Source organism: Corythoichthys intestinalis, chromosome 16, assembly GCF_030265065.1.
Source record: "Corythoichthys intestinalis isolate RoL2023-P3 chromosome 16, ASM3026506v1, whole genome shotgun sequence".
NCBI lineage: Eukaryota > Metazoa > Chordata > Actinopteri > Syngnathiformes > Syngnathidae > Corythoichthys > Corythoichthys intestinalis.
In genome coordinates this window covers 20,502,607-20,529,574 of record NC_080410.1, presented here as the reverse complement: position 1 = coordinate 20,529,574, position 26,968 = coordinate 20,502,607, and the positions used below count along the sequence as shown (strand labels likewise).

The 26,968-nt window shown below is 37.9% G+C and overlaps 1 protein-coding gene across 15 annotated transcripts in view; it reads left to right on the top strand.

Annotated features, from left to right (window-relative positions):
- The first annotated feature begins 490 nt into the window (after nucleotides 1-490).
- cacna1aa (calcium channel, voltage-dependent, P/Q type, alpha 1A subunit, a) overlaps nucleotides 491-26,968 on the top strand; it is a 142,520-nt gene continuing 116,042 nt past the window's right edge. For all 15 annotated transcript variants that reach the window (XM_057860514.1, XM_057860511.1, XM_057860515.1 and 12 more), the window contains exons 1-3: nucleotides 491-1,862; nucleotides 26,232-26,337; nucleotides 26,427-26,566. In XM_057860514.1, the coding sequence (XP_057716497.1) occupies nucleotides 1,507-1,862; nucleotides 26,232-26,337; nucleotides 26,427-26,566 (602 nt within the window). In that variant the 5' untranslated portion in view covers nucleotides 491-1,506. The remainder of the gene's footprint in view (nucleotides 1,863-26,231; nucleotides 26,338-26,426; nucleotides 26,567-26,968) is intronic.

Below are 26,968 nucleotides of genomic sequence, written 5' to 3'. Positions count from 1 at the left end.
GTGCGCGCGCACGTAGTTCTGTCGCCTTTGCAGGTGCACACGTGTTCGCGCCGCAGATTACCAACACCCTTATCTCCTCCTCTGCGCATGCATTTGAACATTTTTTAATCCACATTCACATGAATTTATTCGGGATTAAAGGAGGGTGATCAGCATTGATAACATACTCGTCTATAAGAAGTTATCGTGACTGACATGGATCAGGGTTTGGTTAGAGCTCTAAGCATTACTGAAGCAGGCAATAAACGGCATACGTGTGCAAGTAGGTGCTTGCGTCATAAGGTATGTGCAGCTGCAGCGCTTCCAATGTGGCGCGCGCACAAACATGGCATAAATGTGTCTGTGTAATTTAGAAACACTCTACTTCTAAAATTCCCTTCATTATTGTCTCGATCAATCCATCCACCCGTTCCTCCATTCCTGCGTCCCTCTCCTCCTCCCCTTGGGGCTGCTGGTGGAGGAACCCCCACCCCTCCCACCATTACCACCATACACTCCTCACAGAGGACGCTCTAGGATATCCAAGCGGTCCAAGAGAACGGAGGTTTGGTTTAATCGGGACACGGCGAGATTTTTTTTTTCCATGAAAGGGTTCAAGACAGCAGGGAAGAAGCTGTCCCACGCGTGTCTTTGACGCCGTGTCCTCTCCGTCCGTGGATGGCTGGGCAGGTGTTGCAACCAGGGAGGAGGATGCTGTTCATTGCTCTCATCTCCACTACGACGGCATGGACATTTTAAAGCAACACGAAATGATCCGTCTTTCCCCGTTTGCACGCCGTTTTATATTTTTAAACCAATGACATTTTCCCCGTCTTGCATTCGAGGCTTGTCAGATCCACCACCTTAAGGTAAAATCGGCAGTACCACGTTATAGCAACACTATACCAAATATTGCGGTTTTTTTTTTTTTTTTTTAAATTAATTAAATAAATTATGGTAGCATTTTATTTCCCGTGCTCTTTAACTGAACACTGTTTCAGGATTACCAAATTGTACCATGGACGTTTGAGGTGTTTTTTAAACATTAGATGTCGGGAATATGATTTATCACTGAGGCCCCTGTCATTTTAAAGGCGTATGTACTGTAATGACATGTTGTCATGACAGTGAAGAACTAAATCTTGTGGCTTCTATGGAGCGTTCTGATGCAGCAGGCATGACAAGCGATGGTTCTTGCTGAATAAGTCCCCATGATTTGGTGGTGGGGTTTTGTCCTCAGGGTTCGGACAGATCCAAAACAAGTGTAGGACTTGAGACGCCCTTCAGTGCCAGCCAAAAGACTGAACATTTGATTCCTTGTCACCCACAATTGGCCCCTGGCAGGGGAACGAGGAAGGTGGTCTCTACATGGACACCCAGGTTGCTTAGACCAGAAGCTGCAGAACCGTGACCCATTTGAACATATGAGCTGTTCTGATCCGGATGGGATGTAATGTGTGGCTGTGCAGCTGAGCATCGGTCTCCTTTTCCGCTCCTTTGTCAAGATTGGCTTCTGGTTTCCAGAGAATGGCACGGTTTGGAGACGAAGTACCAGCCAGGTATGGTGGAGGGCCCGGTGGAGGGGGCCCGGGTGGCCGTGGTGGAGGGAGACAAGGAGGACCACACGGACATGGACATGCTCATGGGCACGGACACGGACATGGGCATGGCCATGCACATGGGCACGGACTGGGCCACGGTCCACCTGGGGGGCCAGGAGCCCAGAGAATGTACAAGCAATCCATGGCTCAGAGGGCCCGGACTATGGCCCTGTACAACCCGATACCAGTACGCCAGAACTGTTTCACGGTCAACCGCTCCTTGTTCATTTTCAGTGAAGATAACTTTGTGAGAAAATACGCCAAAAAGATCACCGAATGGCCATATCCTTTACCTGCAATGTTGTGAGTACAAGTCTGTTGGAGATAAGGTAGGCTCACCATGATAAGAATAAATGACAAACGCTTAGCAAGAATTCCAGTCTACGTGATCTAGGCTAGACTTGTAATTTACGCTTAATGAAAAGGTGGCAGCAGAAACTGCAGCCCCCTTTTTATGAGCTGTTGATTGGCATCAATCACCTCTGTTAGTAATTCCACGTCACATCACATGGGAGCTTGATATATGATCCCTGAATAGTCTCTGCCAGTGTGTGTGTGTTTGTGTAATTGTATTTTGATGCGGATAGAAGGGGTGTGGGCGGTATCTAGGGGGCGCTGCTGGTTGCTGATGTCAGCAAGTACAGATTAGGTAAAAGAAATGGAAGAGGAGGGGAATGAAGAGACACCAAAAGAAAGGAAAACCAGCTTCAGTGTGTATGTGTATGTAATACATTTGTATTTAATACTTTGTAAAGACTAAGGACCGTCCCCACAGTCATATCATGTAGAGCCTTTGCAGTGTACAGACCTAAAAAAAAAAAATCAGGTCTCCCGATAAAAGCAATTATAACCTCTTTCGTCGTATATGTGCATGTGTGTGACACAAGTTTCCGTATCGCAAGCCTCCAGGTGTAGCCTTTCTAAATATGGTGGATGTGAGCATAAAGGCATGGCTTTCCTTTGAAATGTTAAGACACTGGGTGTTTTTGTAGTATTTTTTCTTTTTTTTTTTTCAATACTACAAATGACTCAATTGCCTCCGCATAAATTTGTCTCAATTTTCCTCTTTGTGTGTGCGTTTCTAAGCAAATTCATCTTTCAGAAATCTGCACATTGCACCATTCTGTGCAAATGAATAGGGAGTGATTCCTCCATCTTCAGATATGTGATGTCTGAGTCTTAAATTGAAGTTTTAGCTTTGTGAATGAAAATGACATGAGAGAAAATTGAAGTAATGATTGTATTGATCACTCCTGATGCTTGCGCTGTGACATAACTATACACGCACTAATTAGACTGCTTTGGTGAAATGCAGGAACTACTTATGCTTATGACTCACAGTCTATTTGCTAAATGACCGAGCTATTCAGAAGGAGCATGACGTTGTATAACTTGGATTTACAGTGCATAACCTGATGCCATTCACTTGATCAGGTTAATAGGTTACTGTGAAAGCAATTCATCATGCACTGTTGGAACTGCATTGAGCTATTGAATGTTTTTAACTAGAAGAACCATTAAAGCACATTACAGAGACAAGGGAAGGTGTCAGGTTAGGTCATTGTATGCACAATAATGTACTTGCTGTTTGCTTACTGTCAAAAGAAACTGTCACCTAAAAGTGTCAGTCAGTTAGATCAGATTTTTACAATAATGTTTAATCCAAAGGTTTTCGAACTTTTTAAATGATGAAGAACCTGAACAAAAATACTAAGCTCTCCAAGTACCACTGTATTTAGAATACAGCAATATGGTAGTCCTTTTCAAGTAGTCGGGCGTATGTGATTGTGTTTTTTTATTTATTTTATTTTGATAAAGTGTAATTGGGCCACCATTAGAGTAGATAGCAGTGGTACTCTCGTTTTAAGCGTTTTCTCTGGGAGTTTTAACTCTTTGTGATGTATTTTTATGGACTGACCATAGACACAGCACATGAGCAGGAGATATGAAATGCACTGAACAAACCCTCAAGGGTCAAACTATTTGACAGGGTTGGCATCCAAATTGTGTTATTTTAGACCCAGTTGCTAAAAGTGCACCATTCCAATAAGAGACACTCCCATCTGCAGCTCGGTCTCTTAAAAATAAATATAAAAAAATGATGAGATCTGTGCTTCACTCACAGTTAATTAAATATATGACAGTGCATTTGCAGACCATTACAATAGCAGATTCGATGCACCTGAGATGCCATTTGTTCAGTGTTGGAAAATTCTGATCATAGCAAGAGGATAGTGACGTTAAAAAGATGTGTTGTTGTCTATTTTTTTAAATGTACTGAAAGTAGGTAATGAAGAGTATATTCAGATTTATCTCGAATGTGTTACTGCAAATGCGGTACTAAAGTGTGTTTAGTACATACTAGGGTTGTTCCGATCATGTTTTTTTGCTCCCGATCCGATCCCGATCGTTTTAGTTTGAGTATTTGCCGATCCCGATATTTCCCGATCCGATTGCTTTTTTTTTTGCAATCATTCCCGATAATTTTTCCCGATCATATACATTTTGGCAATGCATTAAGAAAAAAATTTATAAAACTCGGACGAATATATACATTCAACATACAGTACACAAGTACTGTATTTGTTTATTATGACAATAAATCCTCAGGATGGCATTAACATTATTCTTTCTGTGAGAGGGATCCACGGATAGAAAGACTTGTAATTCTTAAAGGATAAATGTGACTTTGTATATTGTCACTAAATATTGCCATCTAGTGTATTTGTTGAGCTTTCAGTAAATGATACTGTAGCTATTTAACTTCTGCCCAAATGCATGATGGGAAGTGCAACCATGACTGTGCGTCGTGGTACCAATTGATATATCTTCTCTGCGTTGGGAAATAACATAGGGTGTTAAGAAAAAGATCAACTACTACCTTTCTTCCCCACATTGCTTACCACGATTATTCTAATCATTGGGAGAGGGATTGTAAGGCTTTAGACATTTAAAAAAGGCTCCAAAGGCTGCCAAAATTCACTGTACTCATTTTACGCTGCCTTTTAGCTCTATATACTGTATGGGTAAATTGGCGCCATTATAGATTGAACGCGACAATGCGTGAGTGGGTCGTGCAGCGCATGCGTTAACTGCGTTAAATATTGTAACGTGATAAAGGTAAAAAATATTAATTCTCGCCGTTAATGCAATAAATTTGATAACCCTACCTTAAGCTTAAACTAAAGACTCTGGAAGAGTGTAACACATTATGTCTGTAAGTTAAATATAATTAGAAAACGATTTAATGAAAAAATATATATATATTTAAAAAAGGCATGTCCGATATTTTTTTGCCGATTCCGATACTTTGAAAATGACGTGATCGGACATCTCTAGTACATACAAATACTGGAAAGCTACAGTATGTATATAAAATGGCCTCAGTAATTTGAAAAGTTGTCTTACTTAAAAATATGTTAATACGTTTGAAAAAAAGAAAAAAAATGCTAGTTGCAAATAGCGGCGAACACTCAGGTGACGTTAAGTTCCGCTCTGAGAACCCCAATTTGGTCAACTTTCAAAATTGTCCGATATGCATGTGTGATACATCATTGGAAAGCTTAAAATCTCAATTTTCTGGGGGAAGAAAAACAGGAGGGCATTTTTTTTTTTAAATGTTTTTTAAACAGCAAAACCCTATCTGGAGGTGAGAGCACGCGAGAGCAGAATTACAGACGACATGACTTTAACGAGATATTATCTCGTACTTACCTTGTTTAGATCCAAAATCTCCATGTAACATGTATCACCGAGTGTCAAGACACAGTTGTGAATGGCCACAGCTGGATTTTTGGGGGATTTTATGGGTGAAACATGGTATTATAACAAGAGTCGTGTTGCAGAAATCGCAGACATCGAATAGGGGTCGAGATTTTCTTTTCATATATTTATCCTTTTAAAGGTTTTTTTTTTCTTTTTTTTTTTTGTTTGGACTGATTATTTATGATCTAACATATCGGAGAAAATGCGACAGTAACAAAAAAAGATACTATTACGCAATAGTTATGAGGTAGATATCCGTGACTTTTTTACAGACGCCATTTTTTTCAATGTGACATAATTCAAAAGTTTAAAATATGTGAGTGAATACTTTTTTAAAGTTTTTTTTTTTTTTTTTTTTTTTAATGAAATATTAGACATCAATTAATGATTCCAAGCTAAAAAGGACATTTTGAATAATATATACAATTAATTACCTAAGTTTTGTCTGTAAACGGGGGTTGTCAGGGTAAAACGGACAAATTAAAAATGGTTCGGGGGCTTAATGCGCCACGAATCTGCTATGGCAGCATATAGACATATTGTTCTATTAAACACAACAGTTGTTTTGGCTTAAAATACAGCAGTTTCTTCTAAAGAGGAGTGCAAGAGCAGAGACAACTTTTTCAGTCTTTTCTGTGTTTTCCGTCAAATAAACATTTGTGTTGGCCTTTAACTAGTAATTTGCCTTCAACTCTAGTATAGTCCTTTGAAATAATATAAACATAGCTTTTTTTTTTTTTTTTTTTTTTTTTAATTCCAAACAATAATGTCTGGTTCATGTAGCTACTGGTCAGACTCACGTTGATTACGTGATTCAAGAGTCATGTCTGATTGAATGGACATGGATGGAAAATACTGTATATCTTCATGCACCAGATGCTCATGTCTCAGTGGACTCATTGAGAGTCTTTATTTATTTGTGAGCTCACTTTGGACACCAGGGAGTGACACATAAATAACCATGTGAGCATGTCCCCATTTAGACAGACATTTTTATGGCTGTTTAATTAGGATTGGCATACTACAAGGATAGAATTTAATATCATTTAGGTTGGGAGGGGGAGTGGGGTCAATAGAAAAGTTTTTTGCTCATTTGTTTATTGAAATACATAACATATACCTACCTACAGTGCCCTCCATAATTATTGGCACCCCTGAAAAAGATGTGTTTTTTAGCCTCTAATATATACTTTTTTAATTCAAATGATATGGGACCTTAATGGAAAAAAAGAGAAAAATCCAACCTTCAATACAAGCCCATTCATTCAGTGGGGAAAAAATCCCACATAAAGAAAAAATTATTTGACATCAAATAATGTGTGTCACAATTATTAGCACCCCTGGTGTTAATACTTTGTACAGCCCCCTTTTGCCAACAAAACAAGGTCTGGGGACTGAGATGTCCATGGGAGGAGCTTGATTTTGTCTGGCGAACCATTTCTGTGTAGATTTGGCCATATGTTTAGGGTCATTGTCTTGCTGAAAGACCCAGTGACGACACATCTTCAGCTTTTGGGCAGAGGGAAACAGATTTTGATTTAAAATGTCCTGGTATTTCAAAGCATTCATGATGCCATGCACCCTAACAAGGTTCCTAGGGCCTTTGGAAGCGAAACAGCCCTACAGCATCACTGACCCACCCCCATACTTGACAGTGGGTATGAGGTGCTTTTCAGCATGCGCATCTTTCGTTGCACGCCAGACCCACTTAGAGTGTTTTTCGCCAAAAAGCTCATTCTTGGTCCCACACAGAAATACACACGGTCCCAGGTTTCGGTATTGAAGGTTGGATTTTTCTCTTTTTTTTTCCATTAAGATACCATATTATTTGAATTTTTAAAAAAATTATTAGAAGCTAAAAAACACATCTTTTTCAGGGGTGCCAATAATTATGGAGGGCACTGTATATATATATATATATATATATATATATATATATATATATATATATATATATATATATATATATATATGTTACATACATTAAAAATATGTAGTGTACGTTCATATATATGTTCCACATTGCATGATGATACACCTGTAATGAATGGGCAATTCAAATTTTGTCATTGACTCCAAATTCCATATATGACACATGCAGCGGGCGACTTTGACCGACAGGTCATCTATAGGACGATTGAAATTAAAGCCTGCGCTGACATTCTGTCATTCTGACAGTTGACCCTAAATGACTCTTTGACCCAGCCAAATGCATATGTGGTTTCAAATCGGAGAGTTAAAATTTGACAATATGTGTGCTGAATGTATTATTTACGTCATTCACATTTACATTTATACACATTTCAGTTTATTCCGTGCAATGTTGCATTAGGTGTTAGTTAAATTCATATGATAGCTGCTTCACAAATACGCACTCATACATATGCACTGATTTGCATGTGCCACATCCATTTACACGGTTAATATAAACGAGTCACACCCTAAATGTTGAGAAAGGGGCCTGCTTGTTCTTAGGTGGGTGTAAAGCCTGTGATCTATCTTTACTGCAAAATCTAAATTATTTATTTATTTTGTCCTAAAGCATGCAAGCATAATTTGATAACTATTCAGAATTTATGTACCGTCCGTTTGCGTGTGATGTTTACTCACTGTAAAAACTTACACTCACTGTTTACATGTGCTTTTTCTTTTGTTTACATGTTGGTTACTTATTGGGCATGGTGGTTGGTCTGTAACTCCTCAGTCTGAAGTAATAATGTGCAATATTGTAGGATTCTAAAGATACATTTGCAGTGGTTCCATCTCACAATAAAATTGATCAGATAGTTTTTAAAGTTGGCAGCTTCATTTAAAGACAGTGTTGTTATTAATGGCGTTAAAGTATAACAGCATTACTAACGGCGTTATTTTTGTCAGTAGTGAGTTATCTAATTAATTACTTTTCCCATCTTTGCTACGCTGATACTGTTACGGATGTGCAGGCTTGTGTAACTACAATTTGGGTGACGCGGGAGACACGGAGACTCAAAAGCAATGCTTGGAGCGTTAGCATAGGATTAGCGTTCTCGCTAGCATTAGCATTTAGTGTGGCGAGCGTCATGTTAAACTCTCTAGCAAATTTGTTTTTTTTAAATACAGTTCGTGGCATTCAGCCAGGTACAATTCATTGAAAATAATGGACTGTTTTCCTGTTCAGTAAGCATTATCATCACCAAGTGGCCGTTGTCCTTGTAGATGCTGCAATGTAATGTTTTTGTTTTTTATTACCAAAATTAGTCACTTGCCCTAAACTTTTCTTGAACGACATACCCATAAAGCTTGTGTGATTTAAAAAAAATTTTTTTTTAATCAAAACAACTAGAGCAAAGATGGAAGAGGGAAAACATTCAGAGCCTTAGCTGCATATTGAAAAAAATATCGATGTATCGTACGTACCTCGGGACAGGGGTCACGGTTCGGTGCGGATTCGGTACAACAAGAAAAACAAAAAGGCTTTTTTCTCACAGCATTTGAAAGTTAAAGTTTGAATACCATTACACTCACATATTTATAAAAATAAATATGAATTTACGAATTTTAAAAAATGTAAAAATGGTGACCTGTGATTTTTTTTTTTAATGAAGAAGATCAATTCAGTCAATTAATATAAACATCTTACATGAAAGACGTTGTGGAATGGATCATGTAATAACGTGTAGAACATGAAAAGTGACGTCAGTTGGTTTACTGAGTAACTAATAACTCTTACGATGAGGTAACTGAGTTACTAACGCAATTACTTTTTGTGAGGAGTGATTTGCAACTATAACTAATTACTTTTTTAAAGTAAGATTAACATCACTGCATTTAGAGTGACGATTGGTGACATGTATGTGAGTGAGGTAACGGCATGAAAGTATGGGTGGATGGGGATATATTAAAAGGAGGGCTGATTTATATATGGTCAATGGATGTCCAACGTAACTAGTGTATATACTGTTGAAGATGGAAAAGCAAATGGATAGAATTTGATGGTCACCCCTGTAAGGGTTTTTAAAAATATATTTTTTAAAATGAAAGACATAAACTAATAATGTACATGATATACAGTGGTATGAAAAAGTATCTGAACCTTTTGGAATTTCTCACATTTCTGCATAAAATCACCATCAATTATGATCAGATTTGTATCAAAATCACACAGATGAAAAATCAGTGTCTGCTTGAACTAAAACCACCCAAACCTTTATAGGTTTTCATGTTTTAATGAGGATAGTATGCAAACAATGACAGAAGGGGGAAAAATAAGTAAACTAACCAGACCTTCAACCAGACGCTTCCTGTAGCTGCAGATCAGTCTGGCATATCAATCAGGACACCAATTCTTCTCTACAAACTGCTGTAGTTCAGTCAGATTCCTAGGATGTCTGGCATGAATCTCCTTCTTTAGGTCATGCCACAGCATCTCAATGGGGTTCAAGTCTGGACTTTGACTTGGCCACTCTAGAACGTGTATTTTGTTTTTCTGAAACCATTCTGCAGTTGATTTACTTCTGTGTTTTGGGTCATTGTCTTGTTGCAGCACCAATCCTCTTTTTAGCTTCAACTGTCTGACAGATGGCCTCATGTTTTCCTGCAAAACATCCTGATAAACGTTTGAATTCATTCATCCATTAATGGTTGCAAGTTGTCCAGGCCCTGACGGAGAGAAACAGCCCCAAATCATGATGCTCCCTCCACCATGCTTCACGGTGGGGATGAGGTGTTGATGTTGGTGAGCTGCTCCATTTTTCCTCCACACATGACGTTTTGTGTTACTCTTAAACAATTCAACTTTGGTTTCATCAGTCCACAAAATATTTTGCCAAAACGTCTGTGACGTGTCCAAGTGCCTTTTTGCGAACATTAAACGAGCAACAATGTTTTTTGTAGACGGCAGTGATTTCCTCTATGGAGTCCTCCTATGAACACCATTCTTGGCCATAGTTTTACATATACTAGTTGATGTGAGATATTGGACTGCGCCAGTGATTTCTGTAAGTCTTTAGCAGACACTCTAGTGTTCTTTTTTTACCTCTCTGAGTATTCTGTGCTGAATTTTTGGCGTCATCTTTGATTGACGGCCAATCCTTGGGAGAGAAGCAAGAGTGCCAAACTCTCCATTTGTACACAACTTCTCTTACTGTCGATTGATGAACATTCAGACTTTTAGAGATGGTTTTGTATCCTTTCCTAGCTTTATACAAATCAACAATCCTTGATCGCAGGTTTTCAGACAGCTCTTTTGACCGAGCCAAGATGCACATCAGGCAATGCTTCTCATCAAGACAATTCTTACCAGGTGTGTGTTTTATAGTGGGCAGGGCAGTTTTAAACCACTCATCAGTGAGTGGGCACACAGCTGACTTAAATTGTTTGGTAAAAATCGGTTTCAATTGCTCTTTAAGTCTCCTTAGGCGGAGGGTTCACTTACTTATTTTCCCCCCTTCTGTCATTGTTGCATGCTATGCTCTCCTCATTAAAATATGGAAACCTATAAATGTTCGGGTGGTTTTAGTTAAAGCAGAGACTGTTTTTACATCTGTGTGATTTTGACAAAGATCAGATCACATTTGATGTTTTTTTATGCATAAATTCCAAAATGTTCAGATACTTTTTCATACCACTGTATGACCACATTACACATGATGCCAGCTGTGCTGCATATTTATGTTTGACTGCCAACATCTGAATAGAATCTAATGCGCTAAGTCTTTTAATCATTAAATGGTGGTGTTAGTGAATTCATGCAAATGCCAACCAGTAGCGAAACATGATGAAGTGCAGAGAAAATGTTCTGCTTCTGTTGTGTCTTTTAAAGTGCTGCTTGAGCAGAGACATGTAACGGGAGACAGACATTCTGTAGGAGGGAAAAATAACAAAGAGGATGCACAAGTCAGAGGCGCTGTCGAGTTATGTGAAATGATCAAGAAGTCGTGCGTCAAACTGTGTCTGCTTCTAAATCATTGAATGCTTTATAATAGTGATTCAAACATTCTTAATCATGTTTAATGTTCTGATAGCGAATCCATAAATCCATTAAACACCAAAACAGTGTTACCTCGCTTCTCAAATTGACTAAATCCTAAATGAGAACTGCGTTTACTGTAATTATCTAACTGCATTTTGTCTTCCTGATGTCAACATCTCTACTTGACAGACATACACAAACACACTTTAAAACCCTCTGCCCCTTTTGTCCCCCATCCATCCATCTCTGACTGATAGGACCTGAGGTTTTGTCGTCACCTCTCACCATCCCTGCACCTTTTCGCTCTTGCTCCAACCTGATCTGTCATCCTCCTCTCGCCAACCTCCTCCCCATCACCACTGTCCCGCTTACTCTCTTCGCCACTACATCTTGTCCTTCCTCTGAAGGGCTGCTTTCGCTTTTTATGATGCTAATTTAAGCATTGTGGAGGTGTTTTGATCCTGACAGCTGAGAGTCGTGTTTCGTTTGGTGTGTGTGTGTGTGCTTGCGTATGGGGGTGTGCGTGCATGCATGTGTGTTTGCCCTCAAGGTTCAGTATGCCTAACTCATGGCTTTTGACTATCTGGTAATAAATGTGTGAATTGATCCGTAGCCCGACTCCCTTTAGGCACTGGGGCTTTTATTCACACACACGGAATCTTATAGAATCTCAAATATTAGACCTTGACGGTAGTATGTAGGATAGAAATATTGTTAACTTTTAATTTTATAGATTTGAAAAATATTAACCTCACCTTGTGTGTGTGTGGGGTGGGGGAATAGCAAATGGACAACAGTCAGAGCACAAGGTATTGTAGATAGAAGTAATTCTTCATTTATTTCTCTTTAGATCCCTTGCTATCTCTCTCTTCCACTCTACACAGAACAAATGGTACATACTGAATTTCATTTACACTTCAAAGTACAGCAATCATAATTCTTGTAGACTTTCAATGAAGATCTTTTTGTTTAATGTAAAGACTGTAATTTTATAAAATGAGGAACATCCAAAAGTTGCGTTAAACTCCTGGATCCTGTGTAAAATTCACATATTCTCCACATTATTGAACGTGTTTTCTTTTGGTACTCTTACCCCTTCCGATATTAAAAACAACAACAACAAAACATACTTCTTAATTACTAGATTGTTCATAGGTGCTGGTATGAATGGCTGCTTGTTTTTATGTGCCATTCAATTATCTCATTGTACATCAAAACTCAGTGTCCTTTTTTTGTCCTGAGCAAACAGCTCAGTATAAGTTATAAAAAGGCTGATTCCCCCTTCCCACTCTTCCAAACCTCCAATGCTACATCATCAGTAGCTAAATGACGGTGTCAGACCACTTTGAGTACCTTGAAGGTAGTAAAGCACTGTACGAGTGAAAGCCTACTTATTGTATCATCCAAAGTTAATGGGAATTTAAGATGCCACGGATATCACAGTTATGTTGAACTCACTCATGATTACATGCATTGCGCTGTCCTACTACCTGCTGTTCTGGACACCGCAGCATATACAAAACACCAAATTAAGAGACTCATTAAACAAAGCTATTTTGAAACGAAAATATAACTCTACATTTGGCTCTGCCATTCATTAAAATATAAAGTAATATGTAGCAAAGCTGCAAAAAACACTAAATGGCTTCTTCAAGGATCTGAGAGAGTGGTTGCGCTTGTTGTCTTTACTTTGCTATTGATAATCCAGATTTTAAAAAAAAAATCACAATAATAATAATGATGATAATAATAAAACAATAACAGTTGTTGTGCGCATCCCAGTCTGCTTCCAAGGTGCATACACTCAAAAAATGCATATGTACTATTTCAACTTTTACACTTATGGAAAACCATTGCTCAATATATATGTAACGTGATTGCACAAATTGACTTTTGTCCCTCTGAGGTTGCCGTACACAGCAAAATCTATGTAGTTTTTTTTTTTTTGTGTGTGTGTATTTTTGAGTTGATTGGTGTTGATTTTGGTGTTGTTTTAACACTAGCAGTGTTAAGATTGCTCTTGGCGCGGTGTCAATTAAGTGTGTGAAACACAGACACCCCTGGCAGAGTTAAATGTACTAGCAGAATTAATCAGCCACACCCGGTTTAAGTGCACGTGTCAGAAAACAAAGCAGGCCCAAAGACTTGTGGCTGAAGTAAATAGCTGGAGTGTGTTTGGTTGAAAAAGCACGTAAGAGTGAGCCTGACTTCTGTGCTTACTTAAGAGATGCAGAGTCAGTCCCTCTGTTACCTTTCGTAAGTGCAACAGTAGGGTACAATTGCCAGGTAGGCCCATGTTCTGCACTCGGTTCCTCCACTCATCCAGGATATTAACAACATCACAATCAATATTTAAAATTAACACTCCTATTGTAAGAAAACAAAAGGTGGTTACACATTTTGCATGTAAGATGTTTGAATAGGAATTGCTACACTTGTTCGGATAGTTTATTAAGTCAAATCATTTTGGCATTTTTCATTTAAAGCCATAACTTAATTGTTACTTAAAGCAATTGTGTGTTACCCAGGGGTGAAAATTTCTTGCCGGAACTCCCCGACGTGAAGGTCGCCACGGAGCCAAACATTTTATTTTTTTCATTTTTTTCTTTTTTTGGTTGTGGGGGGGTCAAAACTACTGAAATGCAAAGAAAACTGTTTTGGTCAGTTATTTCTATAACATACAAAAACTGATTTTCATTCAAAATTGTATTTTTTTTTTTTCAATGATTTGGAAAATATAAGTTAACAAAAACAGCAAACCCCAACCTTCATCTCCTAATTTTTATTTTCCCTCATTTCCTCACATACTAAATGCCAATTTCTAACTATTTAAGAACATAGGATGTATATAAAAAATGAAGTCAATGTAAACATTCACTTTTTGTTGTTTTTTTTAAATAAAGATATAAGTAACATTCATTCAGAAAAATAAGTACAAATGACTTATATTATGCTGAGTGAAATGGAATATATTTTGAAGATCGCGCAAACATTGACTTTTTTAAATCATAAGGAAATGAATAAGTAGCCTAACATAAATGAACAAATATAAGTCCAAAGTGCACGTTGACAGCTAAGATGTTCTGAACCTCCCCATCAGAGCAAATAAAACTACATATGATCAATAAGCCTCCTTAACTCTTGCCTTGCTCTTAAAGATTTGATCCACTTTCTGTTGCATTGCCCTTTTTTTGGTCGCATCAATTCAACAAACTTTTTTTTTTTTTTTTGCCGTTTCAGAAAACATGCACATTTGTCCCAATCAGAGCTAACTATCTCTGGTGATCACATGTCAGTATGTCAGCCACTTGAATGGATAAATAAGTCCAGGCGTTTTGCTTTGCTGCGTGCATTCGCACATTGACGTGAGTCGTCATCGTCAGACTCCGATAACTGCAGCAGCTGGGGAAACCTCCATGCTGTACGTGGAATAAAATCAATAATAAATATCGATGGAAACGGATTACGCTACACAAGCCCTTTATTGTGCTGGTGTATGTAAATCTGATGTTGGTAGATTGAAATTATTTGAATAGATTGATAAAATGCATGTGTGGCAGCTTTGTATATATATTTTTTTACATAGCATTTTGACAGTTGCTGGCATTTTTTTGGAATCAAAGCAACGTGTACCGGAACAGCATTCTAGCCCTGAATCTTATACCGGAACGCAGTTCCGGCCCTGAATCTTATACCGGAACTGCGTTCCTGACCGTTCTGGCCCACTTTCACCCTGGTGTTACCACTTGAAATAAGGTTCTTGCTTGTATACTATGTTTCATTTTTTTGAGTGTGGTTACACGTTTTGCATGTAAAAGGTTTAAATAGGAATTGCGTAACTTGCTCATGTAATTTATGAAGTCTTACTTAAATCATTTAGGCATTTTTCATTTAACTACATAACTTAATAGTTACTTAAAGCAGTTGTGTGAACCCACTTGAAAGAAGGTTCTTGCTTAAATACCATGCTTCATTTTTTGGGGGTGTACTTTAATTCCAAGAAATAACCAAAACCTGGTCTAAAATACCCCTTTGTTTGGTGAAGACTCATGCTAGTCTAGATTAGAAGTCTCTAACGCATGTGGGAAAATATCGCAATAAAACACAGTGATGCATGGTGTGAGCAACATCATGCTTTTCCCTTCATCTACAGTATGTCCATTATACAAGTTATAGATGACCTTTTCCACGGTGGCAAAATGTTGACATGATTAGTCTACCCAAAAATGTTTTATCCTAAAAACCGGGCGTTTGAACAAGGCTGTGTAGACTGGAGAGTATTTTGGAGGGAGGGTGGTCAGTGACGTGGAAAAGAGCTATTTTGGTGCACTGGGATACGTGACAAGAGAAAGAAATAGAGGTGGATAGTGTGTGATGGATTGATTTTCTCATGCCTGCGTTCTTTGGTCATGTGCTGTGGCCGCTACTAGACAAAAATGTGTGTTCTGCGTGCCTGCACGCAAGCTTGGCTGGCATACAGAACACACACGGACAGAGAAAAGCAGGTGAATACATCAGATCAGCAGAGGCTGTCAGTTACCATTACCACATAAAGATTATGTAAGAAACATGCTAGACGGAGACTTTGCGCACAGCTCACACATACTAGCGTCAGCATCTTGTGAAAGTGGCAATTCAGCTGTATTTGGGTGATGAGAGGGGGTGGCAGTGGCAGGGCTGAGGCAGGCACAACATATGCAGTATAGAATATACAGGAGGGCGCCTGCAAGGACTAAAACACTGATTGATGCTAAATCCTTCTGAGAGAGGCCAAGCAGGGCTAAACTAGCCTTTGGGCAGTCCAATTTGTCTGCCAATGTAGTCAAACATGGTGCCGGTGTGCTGTGAAGGTACAGTAAACTAATTACATATTTGTTTCCATTTTTTTGGGGAAAAAACATGTGTTTTTCTTTGGCTCTGACTGTGGACTATGTTACCAGAAAAATATTCATTGTGCAATGACAGCGCTACAGTAAACTTTTACTCCATTCTACCTCACATAATGGATCATTTCCATGCTAGTTTCTACTGACGGTATTCAGGGTCGCCAGAATGGAAAGACTGTCTCCAGCCCATTCTCAAAATAAAACTTTCCCAGTTCAATAAAAGCCAGCCCAAATTACAACCTCCCGTTCAAGATAAGATGTTTTTCCTTAAATACCTGTAAAATTGTATGTAATTTTTTTGTATTATAGCCAGAAAATTACAAGCCAACAATTGGGACATACCATAGTGAATGAAGGTCATGAATTTAAAGTCCTCTGGGTCCGAAATTTAAAAAATTACAACAATCTCGGGTCCAGAAATATTTTTAATGCTTCTTTTTTTTCCCCAAAATACAAACGTATCTTTACGTGGCTATGCTGATAATTACAACATTCAAAAATGTAAATAAAATATAATAAACAAAATTATAGTAATTAATAAATAATATTTAATAATAATTAATTAGTAATAAATAATAAAGCGATCATATTGAGCCCTTAATTCCGCTATTTTTTGAGAAGGGCAGAGTTCATAGGGAAACTGGGAAAAAGCTGCGTGCTTCGTTTCATAGTGCCTTTTGAAATTGTTCCTTTTTACAAGCGCTACCGTTGTTCGGCCATTCCTTACTACACGGTGAAACGTCCACACAACGCTCAGCACGCTTGTGCAAGCATCCGAACGCATGCGCACATCGGTCAGAAGCGGCGAGTACTCACTATTTTTGTTTTTATTTAGTTTTTTAGAACCTTTTCATTGCCTCAAAAATACTTTTTGCATGTATTACCCTCTCATACTTTTAACCATTGTGGTTTTTTGTGTTAGCTTTGAAGCAGTTGACCACATTAGTCACGTAGCGTATTTAAGCCGTCCTTATTTGGTATAACTGCATGTAAGTATTTTCTTAAGACATTTTTAGTACGTTCTACCTGTATGCATCCATACAAAACAGGTTTAGCGCGAACTGTAGTACTTTGGGTGTCAAATTCGACTAATGTAGCACGTTTCGCTAATGTAGCAGATTTTGGCAGAACACCGTCTCTGAACAGATGAGGCATAGCGGTCTTGTGCTGCCACCAGATAAAATGAACAAAAATGTGTTGGTCTACTCTTCCTTAAACACTCTGTTTTCTGCATCAATCTTGCGTAATTTTGAGCAAGCCATTTGCCGTACCTTTTCGCCTCTTCCTCCAACTTCATTCGGCTTTGTTTTTGGCTGTCACTCCGCGGAGTCTGGAAAGCTAGTGTGAGACATGCTGTTCTAAAAATAACTTTCAAATGCTTCACTCCCATTGGCTGGCTTACGTGCGTCACCGCTAAGGTTTTTGTTTGTTGCCCACCTCCGCTCTGCAAACCCGCAGAAAAAAAATGATTTTTGTTGTTGCAACATGTATTAGTCCGGGCAGCTTGAGATCCGGTCCAGACGGCTTGGGGGTCCAGAACCGGACCGAGGTTCGCAGTTCCGTGACCTCTGCCATAGTGGAATCATTGCTCTTCAGTAAAAAAACATCAACATATAGTTTATCTTAAAAAAGGTTAAAATTATTGTATTATTTTCATTTCAACAAACACAATAATTAATAATTAACTGTATTCATTGTTAAATGTCAGTGGCGTCACTAGGTTTTAAGAACGGGGGTCTTAGCCCCAGGAGTTACACAGGATGTATGTTATGGTAGCGTACATGCACAATATTTCACAAACAGCTAACAAAGATTGATAATTCATAAACATATACACGTATACACGGGCGATACTGGGTGTTAAAAACAGGGGGGCTTATTTAAAATGGAAATAGTCATGGAAATAAAATAAAAAAGCACTAATGAGAAGGTGTGTCCAAACTTTTGGCCTGTACTGTATACTGTATACTCACCTTTTAAGTGGTCTCTCACCTGTCACCCTATTTGCTCCTCTGCTCAGACTTCTACAGGTCAATAAAGGTGGTGGGCGGATTATTATTAGTGTATTATTATGACTATACACTGATGATAATGATACTCATAGCTCAGAGCTCAGCTCCTGTACTCATCAGTGTAAAAGTGAGAAACACGGCTGATGCTCCAGAAGGAAGTCACCACAAACATAGCTGTAACAAGATTGCACACTTAACTCTACTAGGTCCTTCACAATGCATTTCAGACTAACTAGCTAGCAGCAGCTAAGTAGCAGCTTTATTTTAGAGCTGGGATGGAACGTTTGACCGCAAAACAACAAAGGTAAGATTTGTGCAGAGATCGACTGCGAAAAATAAAAATACAAAAGTAGTACCGACTGCTAGCCAGGTTACAGGGAAAATTCGGACTTTTCAGAGATGTGGGCATTCTCTATATGAACATGTGGAATGGATTGGATAGCGATACACTGAAGGGGCTCTCTACCTTACTCTATGAAGTAGGGGGAAACTGACAGATATATATCATATTTACGTTAATAATGACAGGTTATAGGATTATTGATTTAAACAAATATCCTGGCAAATTATTATAATTTTTTCTTTTATCCCAGACTAATCGTTTTTTTTTTGGTCTTGTTTTTTTTTTGTCTTGTTTTACTTATCTGACGTTTTGGCGACTACTTCCGGAAGAAGTCGTCCAAACATGTCAGGTAAATAAAACAACCTCAGACAATTGTCTGGGATAAAAGAAAAAAATATAATTAATAAGTATAGACAAAATGAACTCAATACAACTAATATTCTGGCAACTTCATAGTGAATATGTCAGCATTTTTTTTTTTTTTTCCCAAATGAAACAACACCAAATTATTTAGGGGGGCTTATGAATATTTTAGCTAAAACACTCCTTACGACGACACTGTTAAATGTAAACAAATATGTGCTTGTTAATAGAAATCACTGTCAGAGTACAACTTTGACAATATTTTCCAGAGCCGATTCCAAAATGCATTCTGGGAAAAGTATTTCTATTGAGATTGATGTCAAAAGCAAGAGCAAATCCACATGTTACGAGGAGACGATTCCAAACACACCAGAATGGTGAACAAATTCCCTGTAAAAAAAATGCAGTTCATAAAAGGTGTTTTAATGATATATCATTTTTAGAATAATTTTATTGAATTTGACTGTGTACACACAAATCAGAAATTACAGTGGTACCTCGACATAGGATCGCTTCGACACTTAAAATTTGACTCACCATTTGTTTCTACATCCGACGACATGCTTGAAATACGACGATTTAAGACAGCGCCCAGTTTCTTTGCTCAACATGAAATCAACATGGTTTCCAAGAAGGTTAGTACAGGTGATGAAAAAAGGAAAACGGTGACGCATCCCATTGAAATAAAGATGGAAATGATAAAAAAATATGAGCGTGGTGTGCACGTCCGTGAACTGGCTCGACAATACAGCCGGCTCGACGGTCCTCCTCCGACCTCCGTTCGCCAGTCTTTATGAGTAAAGGTGACAATTATTATTGTGGTAACATTGCTAAGGAAATAACCAATTTCTTCAGGTTTTTAATCATTTATTTTTAAGAATTTGTGCAACAAAACACGCCTACTGTCCCTTAAAGTTGACGCCAACAACAACAGAACATTGAAAGAGAAAATAAACTCTCTACCGCACTCTCTGTGTCGCAGTGCATTCAGGTACAGCACGCAAAACACATTCGCCATATTAGAACCAGATTCCTTACATTATTACAGGAATTATAATTATTATTATTATATTATTATTATTCCAATTTTTATTTATAATTTATTTGTTTTGCAATGTGTACTTGCCGTTTGTAACGGTACCAGCAGTATTTATTGAGGATTTAGTGTAGGATTTGGGGCTTTGGAATGAATTAATGGGAATTATTATGTATTCCTATGGGAAAATCCTGCTCGACATTTGACCATTTCGATTTACAAACAAGGTCCTGGAATGAATTAACTTTGTATGTAGACGTACCACTGTACATGTATTTTACTGCTCACATGTTTGACTACACATTAAACTGTTACAATGAATTAAAATGGTCCCTTCCGAAGCAGCCAAATTTGGTAAAAAGTAGCCTAAAGTTTCACCCAATGTACTTCTCTCACGCTTCAGCTCTTTGAAAATAGTCCAACTGGGTGTGAACCTGCCCAATCTCACAACCCTCACTTTATTATGCATATACTATACTGTTTTCCATATAAATTTGAGGGCATTTTTGTGTGGTTGAAAGTAATAGGGTCCAATGATTTTCTTGAATCGTCTGGCAACTGATGAATAAACGACAAATGCAACATTATGTAGGCAGAACAAAACTTGGTAATGTAATTCTCCCTTGTTTATTAAAAAAAAAAAAAAAATTACATGCTTTTCACTGTTGTAATCAAATGATTTAATGAGCATTATTTCTTTACTGTCTTGGCCCTGTATTAAACAAACCTTTCAAATTCAACCTCCAAAAAAATTGACATGGTAGTTTGTGTAAAAGAGTATAAGGATCACTAGCTTGTTTCTGTAGTTATGAAGGTTGGCACCTTCCCAAATAGTAGCAGCTGGTCTTGCCGGAATTGGCAAAGTAGTGTTGGTTTGTGTAGTGAAGTGGAATCTTTATCTAGATGTGTGTATGTGTCTCCATGTGCTTGGATGGCCAAATAATGCTTGGAGTGGTAGGATTATTATAGTAGGACAGGAGTGTCAATGTTGCTGAAGGATAGACCTATACTCTTCATTTTATATAAGGTCATAAGTATACGGTGGTACCTCTACTTATGAACGTCTCTACATACAGAATTTTCAAGTTAATACACACCTCAACGGGAAAATATTGCCTCTTGTTACGAAATAAATTTCAGGATACGAAAGGCCAAAATACAGAATAGCTGGTACTTGCAGCTCCCAGAGTTTACTGAACGTAACATACTTATAGCTGCTCTGCCATTGGCTATTACCAAGCATTCCTGGCATCCAATTGGCTAAAATGGACCTCTACTGTATGTGTATGTGTTTATCTCAGCATCTTCTTCATTTGTCCTTCGTGTTCCAACAGCTTTACATGTGTGTATTAATTTTTATTCGTATTGGTTTTTTTTTTGTTGTTTTTTTTTTTCACATCATGCACAACTCTGATTTTATGTTTATTGTGCAATAATCTAATTGTAACATGTATTGGTTACATGTTTTGATTCATTTTTATACATTATAAAATATTTATGTATAAATTTTGGGGGGCTTGGACCCGATTAGGGCATTTACATGGAAAACGAGTCCCACAGAATTTTCAAGTTACGAAACTACTTCCAGAACATATTGATTTCGTAAGTAAAGGTACCAACGTATACATATTAGTACAAAGTGGGGCACAGAGATGGCTATATACACTTTAGGATTAACATGGAATTTACAAATTCTACCTAATCACCAACCATGCTAAAGTTAATGTATATTTTATGTATCATTATTTTAACTTAACATCTCCGCCCAACAATGTTCCTGTATGTCATTTAAGAAAAACATTCCAAAACTGTACATATGAATGAATACTAATGTCTAAAACACTTTTAAATGTTTACATGTCAAAAGCACTTAATTTCCTCAGACTTCAATACTAACCCACACACTGAGCAATAATACATCTATTTAATATACTGTATAATTTGTATAATTTACTCTCAATTTTTTCCACTAACCTTTCTATTTTGTTTAACCCACACTCTGAGGAAATTGATAATATCGGAAAACAATTATATCTTAAAGATAAAGATAGTGAGCAAAAATGTTAACTGCAGTAAAATATTAATTATATAATAATCCTAAAAACTTCTCCAATTTTCTCATTTCCTTGTAATTTATTGTATGTATGACATACACTATGATAGGGCAGCAGCTATCGATTATTTTAGTAGTCGATTAATCTATCAATTTGTTATTTTGAATAATCGAGTTATCGGATTAAAACATTTAATGGGTTTCAGAATGAATTTTAGGAGAAGTAAAACAAGATTGCACTTTCAAAACAGCATTAAATGCGAACACAACATTTCCGAGTGTTTCTTTAAACTATGCAGAATTGCACTTTCATAAAAAAAAAAAAAAATAATAATAATAATAATATACCTTAGCTTAGCCTCAAACAGTATTAAAAATTAAATACATGGCAATATAAGGATAATGGAAGGACAATTGGCTAACTTGCAGAGCAAAAGTCTGCTAACTTTAATGCTATAAAATGCTAATGTTTATTTATTTATTTATTTATAACAGTACTCTTAACAAATCGCCTAAACACACATTCCCCCCCCCCCCAAAAAAAAAAAAAAAAAACAGCTACGGTAAATATACCTCAAAACAAAATTTGAATACATATTAAAAAAAAACATTAGCTTATGTTGGTCTTAACAGGGAGCAGTTGGATTTAGCCATGTCAAATGAGTTATATCATATTCACTGTTGCCACTAGAGGGCAGTGTATCCATCGAAATCAATAAACCTAAATGCAAACACTTTTAAAACAAACCATTATAACGCCGCTCTAATTAAACAGATACTCGAAGCAGTAAAATTTGATTCGAAGCTTTTTTCTAATCGAATTAATTGAGTTAATCAATTAATCGTTGCAGCACTACACTACAATGAAAAAGGTATTAGGGTGCACCATAATCACATGTCAAGAATGATTGGGACAGGATTTTTTTTTCTTTTTGGTATTTGGCAAAAGAAAAAACAATTGCCATGTGTGCCTTGTTGTGTGCGCTATTTGCAACATATGCTCTTGTGGCGTTGCGGAAATGTGTGAAGTGTGTCTAAAGATGGAGTCGTGCAGTGATTACACACAGTATGGTAGCACAGTGTCACATGCAGCATAATGTACCGTTTCCCTCCCACTCTCCTGCATATAACCCCCCTCCTCCTTTTTACAGTCCTTGTGTGTGTTCTGCCACTAACCTACTTTCCACACAGCTCAGGAGAAAAAAAAATACCGCAATACTCTCACACCCCTCTGTCTTGCGTTATCCCACATATGAGAGCTCTTTTTGCTCTTCTCTCTTACTCTTCTTACCCTCCCTCTCTTGCTCTTCCCCCTCACTCTTTTCAATCACGTCTGAGCCCACAGGTCATTTTCTTTCTCTCTCTTCCATTTTACTCTCTATGTACGTTTCCCCCCCCTTGATACCCGCTCCTATTCTCTTTCTGGCTGCCTCTGCATTTGCTGACGCTGCATCACTTACTTTTCCCTCTCTCTTTTTAGATATTGAATGGAGATGGTATGATAGATACAGAGATGATTGATGGGCTCAGCTAGCCCAGCCAGGAAAAGGTGGAGTGACAAAAAGAATAGATGGAGGAATTGTTGGAGGAACAAGAAGTATTAGCATCAGTAAGGAAGAGAGGGGATATTGAGGCTTAGGAGGCGTAACATGACAAAGGAAAATATAAGAGAAAGCAGTGATGTTAGGAAATTGTGCTTATTTGCATTATCATGAAAATTTAAGAGGTGTGCTCCTCGCTTCTTGGCAAAACATCTCAACGACCGACCAACATCCACATTAGAGTGTGAATGTTTCCATACTGAAATGAAACACTGTGGCGGTGTAAAACATAGCTTAAAGAGAACGCATGTCATCTCCCTCACTCTCAATTCTTCCCTTGCTTTTGAGTCACTGCTATATATAGCTGTGAGAAAGGCGCAGGAAGCAATTCATTATTGAAGATTTATGGCAACGTGAGAGTCATTTATTCATGTGCTGGATTGTGTGTGTATGTGCATATGTGCGGGGGAACAGAGTAAAGAAGTAGCTTGTAATATTATTGGGTTTCAAACACACCACAGCTCCCTTTTTCCGCCTTTAGTCAGCTATGATCTGCACAAGCATACATACACATACACACCATGCACACCTGCACTTGCACGTGTTTGCTGAGGGCCAGTCCAGCTAATTGGGTGGTGCCCGAGCATCCCATTGAAAGGTGCCTGCTAAGGGCAGTCAAACACATTATAGCTTTGGACCAGACTGTTAAAACTTGGAGCTTGAGGAAAAGCACACAAATGCATCTCTAAAGGATGCAAACATATGCACGTAAAGAATGTAAATACAGGCATGTGATTTAGCTTCCATTAATAGCTTTGTCCTCCATCCTACCATGGGAATAGCTGCTCCCAGAGGTGGTGAACAAACATGTTACAGGTGCTTACACATGTGTACCTTTAAATCAAGTAAGTTCATTTATATAACGCTAAATCAACAAAAGATCCAAAAGGGCTTATCAGACAATCAGTTGATATGAAAATGTGAAAATGATGCAAACATACAATTAATAATCATAATAATAATATTAACTTTAAATGACAAAATATTAGAAATAAAAATCATCCATGACTTCAATAACAAATTCCCCGAATGGCTAACAAAAAAAAAAAATCCCAGATAGGAGGAATCCCCGTTTCTTGATGATTAGGCCACAAAGAGTATCACAACTGAGTTACACTTGCTCATCTATTACACAAGAGATAATTAAAAAATGTCTATTCATTATTTATGCAAAAGCAGTGGTGTCAACAGTGTGAGTGTACACCGAAAACACAATTAAATCTCTTCACTACATCTGTCTTTACATATTTCTCTCCCACTAACTACCCTTAAGATGTTATGTGCACAGACCAAAATGGTGGTGTCACACTGAATCTCACTCAGTGCATGGCCATGCTGGTGTGCCAGAGTGCACGTGTGTTTGTGTTAGTATGTAGGTGTACCAAGGTTAGTGTGTGTTTCAAATCATAATATTATTCTAACCTGATACGATACATCAGTTAAAACAGCTGGACTATATATCAGAAATATATTCAGTTACTCATTAAAGATGTAACCAAATTTGTATAAATAAAAACAATTCACCGTTAGATAGAAAATAGACTCAATACATACAACTACCCAGATAGCAAAATATAACTGGAGCGGACATGGGCCAGATGTACTGCACTTGCCAGATCAGCAACCAGTTTTACGCCAGAACTGGTCCAAAGTAGCAGACCTTACAATAATGTATGGCCCCGATATGCCACACTTGTTACCCAATCTGGGTCAAATTTGTATCAAAACCATTTATTTATTTATTTATTTTTAATTTGGGGTCCATTTCGTTCACCGTATCAGAATGTAATGTGTTTATATTGTGAATTAAATGTATCTATTAAAAGCAATAATAACAACGCTTCTTTTTAATGCCATCTATTAATGCTAACCTATTAATGCACCATAATAATACAACATTGTTTTTTCAAAAAATATTTTAATTGAAACAAGCAACTCCACATTAAAGATGCCCCATTTTTAGACTGTAAACAACATATTGTATTTGTTAAGGTTCTGGGGTGATGGGGGACCTAAGCGCAGAGACAGAGGCAAACTGGCAGTGGTAACAAGAGTTCATTGAAGATGAGAGGGATTGGCAGATAGTCTCTTAGAATCTGGGGGATCCAGGAGAAAAAAATGAGCTCAGTATCAGGATTACAAGATTGTTTGTTAGCTGAAAGTCATGTCAGTGAGTTGTTGATCTGGCAATGATGTGAGGCCAAGGACCGGTGTTCTGTCAAATTTTCCACCCTTATAATATTTTTTTAACCCAAAGCTTTTGTGGCAGTGAATAAGCCCACTTTTACATTCAGTTGGGCTCTCAATGTTATCCAAAGGTGTTAAATAAACAAGTTACATCATAAACATACATGTGCAACACGAAAATTGTACAAATTAATGCTTAACGACAAGGCAAAAACGTTAACAGTGAGAGCAGTTGTTGTGTGCAGCTAACATGACAGGATGTGTCTGAGGAGAACTTTTCTACATTATGCGCATGCGCAGAAGCGCACAGTTGCAATATCTTATAGGGTGCAAAATTTGACAGAACACCGGCACAGAGTCACCTGCTAATGGGATAATATTATCCAGTTGTGCACTAAACATGTTTTTTGTTTGTTTTGGGGGCATTATTCTTTTTCTTAACTGTTTTTCCTCACTCCATTTGAGTGGATGATTCTTGCCACCATCATTGCCAACTGTATCGTCCTGGCCCTGGAACAACATTTGCCTGACGGTGACAAGACGCCTCTGTCTGAACGTCTGGTAAGGCTGCCACAAATGATACACTGTTTAAATTTGCAGTCCTTTTTTTTCTTTCCTTAACCTGGCCGGTATGTTCTTTGTTTCTTCAGGACGCTACAGAAATGTATTTCATTGGGATCTTCTGTTTTGAATCTGGTATAAAGATCCTTGCTCTGGGATTTGCCTTCCACAAGAACTCTTACCTAAGGAACGGATGGAATGTCATGGATTTTGTGGTGGTGCTCACAGGGTAAGTGAGAAGCAAATTCCTATTTTGGGGTACCTTAAATAAATTTATCAAAACGCACACAATTTAAAATGTGCACAATGTTATAAAAACATGAGGTCAGGTTCAGCTGTCATGTCTTTTGACAGTGTGTTGTGTGTGTTACTGCAAGTGCCCTTTTCTCTAATGAATGGCCTCATCCTGAGCAAGGCAGAAGTCAGATCACAGAGCTGATCCACAGGCAGCCAGCAGCCTGGGTAGTGAACAAATGCCACAACATTATAGTGCACAAAGAGCATGTGTGGGGGAGGTGGGCTTGTCAGGAACAGACATCGGAGACAAGGGAAGCAGGTGAAGGAAGAGTGCAGGAAGCAAAGGCAAAACACATGGTTTTGGAATCATGTTAGATTTGCATATGATGAGTTT